Source organism: Purpureocillium lilacinum (assembly GCF_023168085.1).
Source record: "Purpureocillium lilacinum CBS 284.36 DNA, scaffold_8, whole genome shotgun sequence".
Lineage (NCBI taxonomy): Eukaryota > Fungi > Ascomycota > Sordariomycetes > Hypocreales > Ophiocordycipitaceae > Purpureocillium > Purpureocillium lilacinum.
This window is the reverse complement of record NW_027072118.1, coordinates 1,191,859-1,205,120: the sequence shown is the minus strand read 5'-3', so window position 1 is coordinate 1,205,120 and position 13,262 is coordinate 1,191,859. Positions and strand designations below refer to the sequence as shown.

The 13,262-nt window shown below is 56.3% G+C and overlaps 2 protein-coding genes across 2 annotated transcripts; both read right to left on the bottom strand.

The window, feature by feature from the left end:
* Nucleotides 1–10,563: 10,563 nt before the first annotated feature.
* Nucleotides 10,564–11,198, bottom strand: PLICBS_010154 (uncharacterized protein; the record flags this gene model as incomplete). The annotated part of the gene is made up of 2 exons (XM_065601850.1): nt 10,564–11,102; nt 11,192–11,198. 2 exons carry the CDS (start codon nt 11,196–11,198, stop codon nt 10,564–10,566), a joined length of 546 nt encoding a protein of 181 aa, XP_065457922.1.
* Nucleotides 11,199–12,125: 927 nt separating this feature from the next.
* PLICBS_010153 (uncharacterized protein) lies at nt 12,126–12,533 on the bottom strand (the record flags this gene model as incomplete). Its single annotated transcript, XM_065601849.1, has 2 exons — nt 12,126–12,249; nt 12,310–12,533. The coding sequence occupies 2 exons, from the start codon at nt 12,531–12,533 to the stop codon at nt 12,126–12,128; spliced, it is 348 nt and encodes a 115-aa protein (XP_065457921.1).
* Nucleotides 12,534–13,262: the final 729 nt, after the last annotated feature.

Below are 13,262 nucleotides of genomic sequence, written 5' to 3'. Positions count from 1 at the left end.
CACGCTACTCTCGAGCGCAGAACTGCAGACGACGACATCTCCGACCCCTGGACGCCGTCAGAAGACACCCTACCCATCCCCTTCTCGCCCAAGGTCCCCATTGAGGAAGTCCAGGACGCTCTGCTGCGCACAGGCAACACGTCGCCAGGATCGGACAACATCACGGTACGCCTGCTCCGAACGGCATGGCCCGCTCTACGCTGCCACATCCAGCGCCTGTATCAAGGGTGCCTGTCCCTTGGCTATCACCCTCTGAGGTTCAAGGAGGCCGAAGTAGTCATGATCGAGAAGCCAGGCAAGCGTGATCTTTCCAAGACACGGGCCTGGAGGCCAATATCACTGCTCTCATGTCTTGGCAAAGGACTGGAGAGGCTTATCGCTCGCCGCTTGGCTTGGGCCTCGATACGATACGGTATCCTGCATCCACAGCAGATTGGCGCCCTTCCAAAGAGATCCGCGGTCGACCTAGTCGCCGCCCTCGTGCACGATATCGAAACAGCTCTAGCCAATGGCCAAGTCGCTACGCTAGTCACAATGGATGTACAAGGAGCTTTCGACACCGTCATGCGTAATCGACTTATCCTCCGACTCCGGCAACAAGGGTGGCCACCGCATCTCGTCAGATGGGCCGGCTCCTTCATGCAAGACCGCTCGGCCGCAATCCGATTCCAGGACGTCACAACGCCAGCGTCGCCTCTTCGATGCGGCCTCGCACAAGGCTCACCTGTATCGCCAATCCTCTTCGCTCTGTACATCGCCCCTATCTACCGCCTCGGGAACTCGGATGGTCGATTCGGCTACGCAGATGACACGGCGATGCTGCGCACCGGGCGAACGCTCGAAGAAACGACTGCTCTCGCGTCCCGAGATATGGAAGAACTTCTCGCGTGGGGTGCCGCCAACGGCGTCACTTTCGACCCGGACAAAACCGAGGTGATGCACTTCTCTCGGAAGAAGAGCCCCTCCCGGCCCTCAGTATTCCAAGGCGGCACCGAGATCGTCCCTGGAACCGCAATGCGCTGGCTCGGGCTCTGGCTCGACCGTAGGCTCTCCTTCAAATTCCACGTGGACGAGTGGTCCGCCAAAGCCAGGCGAGTAGCCAACCTCCTCAAAGGCATCGCAAACACCAAGCACGGCCCTCTTCCTCGTGCCGTCCGCAGAGCAGTCAAGGCATGTGTCGAACCGACCTTGTTCTACGGCGCAGAGGCGTGGTATCCTGGGGAGGTGGCGCCTAGCGTTGCAAACCCGAATCGCATCGTGTCCACGCAAGTAAAGCACCTCGTGCTACGTCTGGACAAAGTCCTGAGACACGCCGTCCGAGCTGCCCTTCCTGTCTGGAAGACGACCCCGATCCCAGCCATGCACCGCGAAGCTGGCACGCCGCCTGCGCACATCGCACTCGCCGCTCAGCAGATCCGTTTCTCGGCACGCCTGAAGTCTCTCGACGGGCGCCATCCCCTTGTTAAAAGGGCCTCGCGGAAACCGCCCCGAGCGCGGCACACTCGGAACCCCAGCTCGACCCGACGTATCAAGCCAACGTTTCAGTCGAGGCTGCAACGCACCGACCAACTCCTCCCGAAGTGCCATCGCCCGGCGCTCCTGCCGCGCCGCTACTCCGACGCAGAAGCCAGCCCTCTTCAGACTGCAAACAAAGCCGAAACCGCTGGTGACTTCCTCGAATGGCTTGGAACCGCCGCCGCAGCCACGCTCATCGTCTACTCCGACGGGTCGCAACTCCCAAACGGCGCCGTGGGATTCGGCTTCACAGTACACCGGGATAAGCAATCGCTAGTCCAAGGATCGGGCCGCTTAGGCCCATCCGAAGTCTTCGACGCTGAGGCAACCGGCGCCCTAGAAGGCCTTCGGGCCGCTCTCCGCCTGGGCGACACTCGAAGCGAAGTCGTGGTCTGTACCGACAATCTCGCTGTAGCCAGTTGTCTGCGAGGCAACCCAGCCGACTCGTCGCAGGACAAGTTCACCAAGTTCCAAGAACTGGCGACCTCGCACGGAAACGTGCAGGTCCGCTGGATACCAGGACACACCAACATACCGGGCAATGAGGAGGCTGACGGCCTCGCCAAAGCGGGCTGTTTGCAGCCTGAACCACCAGAAGCCATGCCATCGCTGGCCCACCTGCGCCGACTTGCGAGGCAGGAATCGAGAGACGCCTTCAAGGCTTGGTGGTCAACTGAAGCGCCAGAGTCATACAAGACTCTGAACCTCGAGGCGACCTCAAGCTGCCCTCCAGAGCTGGCGCTCCCAAGGGCAACGCTCCACAGCCTCCTTGCGGCAAGATCTCGCCACGGAGACTTCGCCGACTACCACGAGCGTTTCAATCATGACGACGCGCGCCTTGACTGCTCATGCGGACGACGCAAAGCACCAGAGCACCCGTTCTACTGCAGGAAAGTACCGCCACGGCTCCGGATGAGGCTGATCCCCTCACCGGCCGAAGCGATACATCATGCAGTAGGCAAGGGCTTCAAAGCCTTCGTCGAAATGACGTCGGAAAGCTTCTTCTTCCAAAGAATCTGCCCGCGCCATTAGGCGAACAACACTCCCTTTCTTCCTTTTTGTTTTGTTTTTGTATGTTTTCAACTGCTGGTCACGGTCGAGCGAAGGGCGTGGCACCGCCCTTCACCCGGCCGAGGCCCTCCGCTCTGGCTGTGCACGCAGCCGGTGAGGAAAAGCCTTCCCAGACCCATCAGAAAGATGGGTGACGACAGCGACGCAACGTCGCATGCAACTCTACATCCCGCGGACGGGTGCGAGGCTCCGACGAAAGAGCGCCTTGAGCCGATGAGATGCTAGATGGTGTTTGTTTTGAAATGAGGACGCGTTGGCGAAAACTGCGGGGCGGCCGAAATGAGCGCCATTGGTGCCTGAGGCAGCCACAACTCAGTGACTGCTAACCTGGACCAGCGGGCAGGAACTGGGCGAAGCACAACGGTTTGGAGCTGATGCCAATTGTAGATAGACTCTCATCAGCCTAGCACGTCCTTTGCCCCGATAGGGGCTTTAGCTAAAATAGCTTCCCGGACGTTAAATAATATCACATCACATCACATCACAATTGCCATGGTAAGGAGGAGCCATGCCAATACCGAGATGAAAACATGTCCCCGGAGTCAAACGACCTTATCATCGAAGTAGTGCAGTTACTCACTAGCCTATCTTCACCGCATACGAGCGAGGTTCTTCGAGGAATAAAGGACGAGACTGATGCGTCACGAGTTATGTCGGTTTTGAGAGAAAAGACCGGCGCTCTCGTCAATCGTATAGGGACTGATCCCGCGGAAATCGAAACGCAGAACCCGACCGCGTATCCAGAAAAACCAAATCCGGATACAAACCCATTGGGCGACAATACTCATCGCTACTTGGGCGGGCAGGAGCAACGTGCCCGTGGTCCGTGCGTAAAGTCTTTCTACCCGACCAATCTCGCTTTCACTTGCTGACCATCAGCCACTACCAGGAGCTTCGATTTCGAGATGTCACCTGCGACCTCGCAGCGCTTGCCCAGTCCGAATACACTGCCCGTCTCGGTGCCTGCCGGGTCATCAAGCAGCGAGAAAGTGCATTATCAGCCTGATATGTCCGACTTATGCGATCCTCGACTTGGATCAGTAAACTTTTCGCGCTGGACAAGCGTCCCTATAGAGGATGGCTTAGCGGCTAGGTGCATTTCATTGTACCTTGTCACAGATCATCCACTTTTGGGGCATTTTGACCCAGACTTGTTCATCTCAGGCTTGATCTCTGAACGTGGCGAGTACTGCTCCTCGTTGCTGGTCAATGCACTACTGTACTGGGCTTCTGTGCGTAGCTATATCGTTTCATTGCCAATCGCGGCTCCAACGCTAACCAGGAACTGCAGCAAATGTACAGTGCCATTAGCGACCAGGCGGATCAGCTGGCCGTTCGCTTCTGTGCTGAAGCGGAAAGGCTGTGGCAAATTGAACAAAAAAACGGCACTGACTCAGTGTTGAATCTTGCTGCCGCGGAATTTCTAAGTCTAGGATATCTCGGCCAGGGCAGGGACCACTCGGTGCTGAGGTATCTGAAAGAGGCGGCGAACATGGGCTCTCGCATGAGCTTGTTTGCTGTTGGTGATCAAGACGACGCAACAAGTTGCAAAACAAACTTGGACGCCGAGGCCAGAAGAGCGAGGATGTACGCCGCTTGGGGAACTTTCAACTGGCTAACGTTTGTATTCCTGCAGCACCCAATAATGATACACAAGCAGGAACTGACTAGGTCAGGCTTATGTCGTTCTTCTATCACCAGCCGGGAATAATATGCCCAGCGGGCGCTCCAACGTCGCCAATTCCTGTTGCAGAGACCTTGGACACGAATCGAATGCCGTTACCCCTAGACACCGAGCGTGTTACATCACCGCCATTCATGGGCGACACGTTTCCATACTCATGTTTGTTTTGGGATATCGTGCGCGAAGTCAGTTGGGTGTATCATGCCGAGGGGCATTTGCCCTGGGGCGCACGAGGCTCCCTCGCATTTGCTGAATTCAAATTCCGTGAACTTCTGGCCTGGAGCAATAGATTACCGCTTCAAATGACATCGAAGCAAAGCAACCCACACCACGTCCATGTACTGCAGTATGTATCCCCTGCAAGGTCCAATCATAGTGCAGCGGGATGCTAATGCAAGCCTGAAGCCTTTGGTTGCATGCAGCCATCCTTGATATCTTCCGCCCATACATAAACGACCATTCACTGAGCTCACGTCGTCTACGAACGTTTGCGAACGCTGCGAGCACTCCACGGACAGTCTTCGACATTTCCACATCTCAGTTGAAAAGACTTATCATCAGTTACCGCGCGCACTACACTTCGTCGGCTTACTCGATCCTATGGCATACAGCGCTTATCTACGTCGCTAATGAGCTACTTGAGAACACGCAAGATCAAGACTGGTACTCCTATCTGTTGCTCTGCCTGTCCGGATATGGCAGATTGAGTCGCTCATGGCGTGTAGCCAAAGCAATCTCCAAAGGCCTTCTATCTATGGCAATGAAGAGGGGCGACATGTCGAGTAGCACTGCCTATGGGATCTTGAATGCCCTGGAGCATAGTGGCGCTGATCAGCTGCCTGGCGAGATCCGTGCAACATTCATGCTGGATCTCGAACGCGCTCGGTCCGAGCCAACCACCTCCACCGTCGAGTACCTTGCTCAGCAGTTTGAGGATAATTCGATGTTAAGCGACTATACTAATATTTTTGAGAAAGATCTGAATTAGAAAATAGCATCTCTACATAGCAGATTCGGTCTTCCTTATCAGCCGTCTACCCCCATCCGAAAGGCCCAGTGACGGTGAATTAGGTCATGGGCTTATAATGAATATTGGGTATTTAATAACTATCGAAAATATGACATGATTGCACAAGTCAGGCTGGAATGACTTCACTGAGTAGCGACACGAAAGCAGCATTCCTATGTCGCTTGCAATTACAATTTCTTCACTAAGTGTCGTGGGGGAATTCACACGCTTCGCCCTGGCTGACGTCATGCCGGCGATCTTTGCCACTCAGGGGCAAACTTTGAGCCACCAATGATTGCTCCTGGAGCAGCTCCGATTTCAGGTGGAGCCTGCTACCCATTAAAGGCTTGCGGACATTGCCTGTGGCAATTTCACAACCTCTCACCAATGCATTACGCTTCGTGAACCATCCACTGTCGCCGCGAGCAGATGAAGCAGTCATGCCTCGAGATCAGGTACGCATCGCCTGTCAGAATTGTCGGAAGAAGAGAGCAAAGGTGAGTCTGTTACTATGATCTATCAAATACATGGCTAGTTGTGCCATGCCGAGTCTGGGCGCCTGTCTCTGCCGGCGAACACTCGTCTAACTGCTGCCTCATATCCATGTCATAGGCACTGAATTGCTTTTCCGCAGATCGTGATATGTTCTAGTGAGCTGACTTGATTTAGTGCAATGGCGAGGATCCTTGCGGCAGGTGCCAGGGCGCTGGCCTTGAATGCATTTTTGATAGGACTCGCCGACGCTCTAAGAACGATTTACGAGTCGAGATCGAGCGACTATGGCACAAAGCAGGACGAAATGATGCGCTGCTTAACGCACTCTCCTCCATGAACAAATGCAACACGTACAAAATGGTAGCGAAAGGCCTTATGGACACGACCATGACACGCCAGGAGCTTTACAACCGACTGCTTGAGCAAAGCGACGGCAGTGATGTTCCTACTCCCACGAGTGATACGGCTATTTCACCCTGCGGCCCGCTGGAAATTGACTCCCAGCATATGCCTTCTAAGCCTGGCGCCTCACCAGCAAACCGGTCACAACGTTCCGGCACGTCTGTAGCACTATCACCTTCCTCGACCGGCAATCAGCAAAGCGAGCCGCAATTGGCAGTCGATGCCGCTATGTCGATTCAGACGGGGACCTCCCCGACGTGCGGCGATGAAAGATCGGTGCCCTATTTTTCTGAATACGAAACGCCAAGCACCGTAGCCGACTGGACAGGGCCAGCATGGTCCGTCGGAACGATGGAGGGGCATCTCAGTTCGTTGTCCACCCGCGATTGTCTGCCATTCTGTCTATTCTGCAAGGATCCATTCCTCCAAGATTTCGCAAAAGGCGGAGGTCGATATTGCTCTCCGGCGCTTGTCAATGCACTTATTGCTTTGTGCACTCGCGGTACAAACGATGTCGAAACTTCTGGTCGTCCCAATGGAAGTAGCGGGGGCACGCTATCATCATTTCATGAACCTGACAGTCTAGCCTTCTTTACAGAGGCCGACATTCTTGTCAGTAATGGCGATGATGCTAACAGCCTTCCGGATACCCAGGCCTTGGGAATGTTAGCCCTCTACCAGCTTGGCTGCGGCTGCAGAGCCGAGGCGCAGAAACTTGCCGATGCGTTTGCGGGCGCGGTGACGAAACTATTCCTCCAAAATTCGTATATGCCTGACGAACTGGGCAGTCAATACAAGCAAGTCTGCGCGACGACCTACTGCGGCGCTATATCCCTCGCTCGGTGAGTCATGTGGTTCTTCACTGTCAATGAAAACTGATCCGTGGCTTTGGGGCAGGATCCTGAGGTTGACGTTGCTTCAAACACCTACACTTGTCATCCCATCACTTCCGGACGATGGCGTCACTTTAGACCGTCCTCCTAGAACCTTTGATCCAGTGTATGCGCTGGCTATAGGAAGCGACCCACGTTAGTCCATTGACTTCCAGACAACCATCCATCGACTGCTGGTGGTGGTGGATAAGGCGAACCTGACAGATGAAAGTGACAGCGTTGATTCGGGACCAGCCCAGCAATGAGCATCTTGTTTCTGCCAAGATGTTTCAGCTCACCGAATGGGTCTACAAATTCCTAGCATCGCATCCGATACGGTCCAATGGAGGCGATGTCAACACTGTATACCGAAAGTGCCTCGATTGGTATGCGGGCTTCTTTGCACTGCTTAAAACGGAAACTGAGGCAAAGGCGTCACCGCTTGTGCTTTACATGCAGTAAGTTGTCCTCGAGTATTGTCGAACACGAAGTCGTTCGATCCTCTTCAGAGCGCCGCCTCGGGCTTACGAACTTCCCGTCCGAGTCACTCAAAACCGAAAATGGACACGGCTGACATTAGAAGCTTGTTTTACCACTTCTGCCTCATATCCCTTTTCAGACCTTTTGTTTATGCCCAGCCCGACGGTTTCGCCGTGAATTCGCAGGAGATTTGCCTGCAAGCTGCGGAGTCTACTGTTGCGTTATCAGAGTCACATTTCGAAGTCTTTGATCTACATTACGTTCCCCCGCTAGTCCCATACTTTCTGTGCGACGCAGGACTGCTCTGCCTCACATTGGGAGAGAAGGGGCTCAGACTTGAGGAAGACTCCCCGATGCCTGTCACTGGAGGTTGCCGGGGGGAAAATGCTGGCGCCGCCGAGATGCCTAGAATGGTTGAGTTTGAGGACGACATTGATTTGGACGGCGAGCCGCAAGATACTCTTCTGGCCCACTGCGTGGCTTTTGCCAAGCAATTGCAACTAGCCTCGCTGCCGCGGCACGTGAGTAAAACCCTTCTCCCGCGCTGTTGTCGTCTACTAGCCAGAATGAGCTCGGAACATCCTGCAGCTGTTTCGGCAGAGGAAGTTCTTGTACGAGCTTTGAGAATATCGTCGTGGAGGTGGACTTCCATGTCGTCAAGATCAATGCCTAACGAAGGCGCCAAAAATTTCAGTCGCCAATACTCGGGTCAGGATCGGGTGGCGCACTGAACATTGATCGAGTACAACATGTACGTGGAACGCATCAGGGGCTACAATGGCCCATGAACAAAGATAGTGACTTGACCTTCTACCGCCATGTCGTGCAGCGCAACGTGACCGAGTAAGACCTCGCGCGGAGCTAAGCCGACAAGACGATGCCCTGGCCTCTGGTATAGCCGGAGAAGGATAACACGCTCCGCTACCGAGGTGGGCCGGCCGATGAAAAGCAACCAACGGCAAGCCGAAAACTTCCAAAATGACGAATAATGATGCGCTCCAGTCCGCCGCGAGCGCCTCCACGGGCATCTTGGCCGTCAGAATGCAATACTGCTCGGCTTGCTCTAGGGTAGTTTCGCGTTCCTCGAACTGGTTTCGCGTGGCCCTCTTCGCGGGCATGTTGCGCGCCTCGTCATCGCTCGAATCTCGCCGACGCTTGCGAGGCCCTGCCGGCTTTGCGGTCTTTGAGGCTGGGCGCTGAGCCATGGTGCCGCTCTCTCGTGCGTTCGCTCCGCTGGCGGTCGTGTATGAAAAGCCGCTGCGACTTCGTGGTCGTGATTGTGGAAATTCCAATTCCTAGGCCTGACGCAGGGGCCTCGTCCGGTCGCACCCATGCCAAACCGAAAAAGCAACGCGGCCTGCGACCCGCCAACCTGCGCCGTGGCTTTCCTGGCCGGCCTCTCCTCCAGGCCGGTCGGGGGCTGGCCCTTACCCATCCCAGTTGCTTCGCGCCGCCGTGTCGCGTCGAGCTGAGCTGCTGTCGTACGTTGCCTCGTAGGCGTATCCTCTGCCGCCTCCGTCTCGATCTCCGCCGCCGCGGATATGGTTTCGCCTGGGGACCTCGCAGACGAACCCCGAGCTCCCGTGTCGCTTTGTTCGTCTTCATTGGACGGCCGCTCGTCGTCCTCCGGCCCATCATCGTCGCACTGCTGTGAGAAGAAGGCGGCCAAGGCGGCTCGAAACATGGATGACCTGACCTTGCGGCGCACCCCACGATTTTGGAAACGACAGGCAGGCCGATGGCGTAGTTGCAAAACGCATCGGTCAGGTTTGTCGCCAGTGCCGAAGGCCCCAAACTCTGCTCCTCCTCGTCGTCGTCGTCGTCGTCGTCGTTGTTGTTGTCACCACTTTCCGGCGGGACCCATTCCGCGCGAAAGTCGCTCCCTTTATACCGGCGGACAATGTCCAGTACGCCGCGCCACACGCTTTCGCGGAATCGAGCAGCATAGCCGTCTCCATGCACGCCCGCTTCGGCACGAGGCAGGTAAGCTTTCACTCCTGCTGCCTTGAATGCTGCCAAGTGCTCCATGACGAACTCGAGCACCTCTTGTTGAAGCAGGACTGATGCAGTCTCCGCCGTCGACCGAGCTGCGCCTAGTGGAACGAACAAAGTGAGCCTCTTCTCGGCTTGTCGAAGTCTCTTCGGGTCAAAAGCTGTCAACGCGGCGACAAGGTCCTCGCGAAGGGAAGGCTTCTCGTTGTCTCGACGATCGTTGATGCTGGCTCGACTCGTATCCAACCAGTCGACGACGTGGTCCATGACCTGGAATAAAACGCGGCCCTGGCCCTGCGACAGGCCCGTGATGCGGTGGATGTCGGGGAATCGTAGCGCGGGCGTTTGTACGATTCGATCGTACACGTCTTTGTAGGCGCGGTCGTCGAAGGCACGGAGCAGGTCACGGTCCCGTTCTGTGCTCGCGCCTGTCGCCCCAGTGGCTTGGCTCTTGGGATAAAACAGTTGTCGAACTTTTTCTTCCGACCGCCCAGTGCCGAGAGAGTCGCTCAGTCGTTTCCAATCTGCTGCCGTGATGCGCTTTGCTGCGTCGCCGTGTAACTGCGCAAGAGTATTCATGACTTGGCGGAAGGCCGTGAACCAGAACTGTTGCACCGGTCAGCCAAGCTGCCTAGCGCGCCGGGACCAAAGCCACGAACATCGTCAATCCTGAAACATATCATCCAGTCCCACGTCGAGATCTGGAAGGTAGTCCTACCCACGGTCGTCTGGCACCACTCCGTAGTCATCGCTCTCCAGCGCTTGTTTCGCCATATGGTGACCAGGCGGCGTTTTGGGAAGCCTGCGTCCCTATCTAGCTCCAAGGCGTCGAGCATCTGAGCCTCGATTTGGTCGCAATTGCCGTGGAATATGTCGGGGTCGCGCGAAGCTGCCGCAACCAGTTGCATCCAGATGTCTCCGTGGCTGTCGACCATGATTGGGTCTCGCCGATTCACTCGAAGCCGAAGATTGAGCGTCTGTGGGAGCGTATCTGTGCGACGGTAAACGGCGTGTCGAAATAATGTGTGCGGTTCGTCAGGCCATTACATACCAATGTCGTAAAATTCGCAGGGCCACCAGAGCTCCTTCTCGCCATTGCTGCTGTCGGTCTCGTGGACGTACCTCTTCAGCGCCTCGATCCGATGCTGGCCGGCCAGGACTTCCACTGGCTTGGGGTTCACGGAGAGCCAGTTGCCGAAATCGTGCATGGCATCACCATCTGGCGCTTTGACGCGCGCATTTTGAACTTGCAGCATGGACTGCACCTCGGCGCGGGTACAAAGCACTAGAAGGTGATTTCCCTCTGCGTCCCTCTTCAAACCCCCTTGCTTAAAGATTTGGCAAAGCTCATCGACATGTGTCTCGTCAATCGGTCGATCTTTACCCGTGGTCCATTCAGTCGTGAGCGCCATTACTGGCATCTTCGCCGTCAGAATGTGGTACGGTCGCGCTTGCTGCAGGGTAGTTTTGCCCTCCGCGAATATTCCTCGCCGGGCGGACTTCCTGGCTGGACCATTCGTGGGCTCATCGTCCGAGCCTGATCCTCTTTGTCGCTTGCCTTGCCCGGAAACCTGTGGGGTGCCTGCTGTGCGACGGGGCATGCTCGACAAATCTGCGCTTTCGATTTTGAACGTGGTCGAGGGAATATGGTCAGAGCATTCACGAACGTACTGCACATGTCCGCAAGGAAGCAACCAAAAAGGCTCGACCCGTCCTTTGATGGCGAAGCAGGAACCCTCCCCCATGCAGCCCCACGCCTCTTCCCTGTAACCAGGAATAAGCAAGGTCTCTGCTTCATTTACGAATGAGATGATTCTACGGCAGCCACGTCAATGGAGAGTAACGGGAGGCCACAAGGGGCTCGCAGGGGTCCGATTGGAGTCCCTTGTCTGCCACGCCCGTTTCGGATGGGCACAACAAGACCCGCGCCCAGGGCATCCCTCCGGGCCTTCCATTTCCTCCTCTTCCATCATTCCGCTCTTGTTCCTCCTCTGCGCAACGTACGTCCTGTCTTTGTCGTGGCCTCGCCGTCTGGCATCATGGCCAGCAGGTCCATCATCGGCTCGTGGACGCGTCTTGGCAGTCACGCCGGCCGTCTGCAGCTGCGAGCGCCTTCGAAGCTCTGGACGGCTCGCAAGATAGATCCTCGCGGAATTCCGTGCAGTTCATTGACTCGGCGTTGCCAAAGAGCATCGTCTAGGTAGCACGGAGTCAGGCGGGACGGGCCACGCGTCATTCACCCGTGGTCATTTCTGGGGAAGGCTGGTCGAAGCAGAAGGCAACGGATCACGCCTCCGGTCAAACCTAGGGGTACGACGCAGGTCGTTCAAACTTAGGGTACAAGGGGAGCGGGCCAAAACAGAACAGGCTAAGTGTGCCGAATGGCGGCGGCACGACCCGTTCAAACTTAGGGTACGTCGCGAGGCTACTTTTTTTAGGTGCCGACTCATGACGGCCCATTCGACCACAGGTTCCCCGCTACAACTGTCTCACAGCTACTACGTGCTTACTACACCAGCCAATGCTCAAACCTAAGTTTGAAGGCTGGCCCTAAAGCCAAAGAGCGGCCTTTGCCTCACTATCCTCACTCGGCGATCGACCGCGCTTACAGTTCAGCGACCTTGCGTTGAATCGCCAGCACACCGCTCTCGACTTCCCGCACCTGTTCTTGCAGCCTATCTCCAGCCAACGCCGCCCCGTTCTGCCCGGCCCTATGCGTAGGCTCTGTGCTGTGCATGCGTTGATATCAAGCTTAAGAGTGATATGACTCGGGGATCAACCGCGCTTACAGTTCAGCGAGCCTTCGTTCGATCGCCTGCAGGGTGGCCATGACATCCTCCATCTGCTCACCCAGCGTATCTACCCGCTTCGATACGCCGTTGACGGCGCTCTCGAGTCGTGCACCGTTCTGCACCTCGGGCATCCCCTGCAACAAAGCCGCCTGATCAGTTAGCGACTTCAGAGTGTCGATGAAGTTCTTCAAGTCGACTGGGGGCTTCGCTTGGTCTTCCATGGTGAATCGCCTTGTGCTAGTTTCGATACTGGGCGGTCGGAGTCGGAGTGCCACCTCTGTGACAAGGGTCGTTGGATGTCGTCCGACACTTCAGGCGGACGAGTTGCCTCAGGCGCCGCGGCCCCGCGCCAAACGGCCCCTACCTATTGGCTCGACTCTTGGCCTTGATGCATGGAATGGAAGCGGGGGAGCAATACGAGGCAGCGCCGCCAAACAACAGGGTGCATTACGATACGCTCGGCTCTGTCCCGAGGCTGGTTTGCTGCAGCCTCCCCGTTCCGTAACCCCTCTGATCACTCCACTAAGGCACGGCCCGCGCGGGGCGTCGCCTAGCGCCGTTGCCTAACTACACAGCCCAGGCATCTACAAGTTGCATCGTCCTCGCCTCGCCTCGCAATTCTCACGACGCCCATAGTGTGCTTGCTGCAACTCTGTCACGCTTTGATGTCGTCTACTAGACACCTTCGAACCACCCTCAAATCGTTTAGTCGTATACTATGGCATACAAAGGCGACGGGCGACCTGAATATGACCGCCGGATTTTCACCCCCAGGGGCAAAAGGTGGTGGGTCCGCACGGCATTTGGCTTGCATTCTGTGACTTGTCCCTGGCCAAATGGGCGTAGACATTTTCACCCCCAGGGGCGAAAAAGGTCCCCACATTCGACCGCCTTGCCCACGCTTTCAGGCGCTGTAGACCTAGCTCTAACCAGACAGCCATCCACCTCCG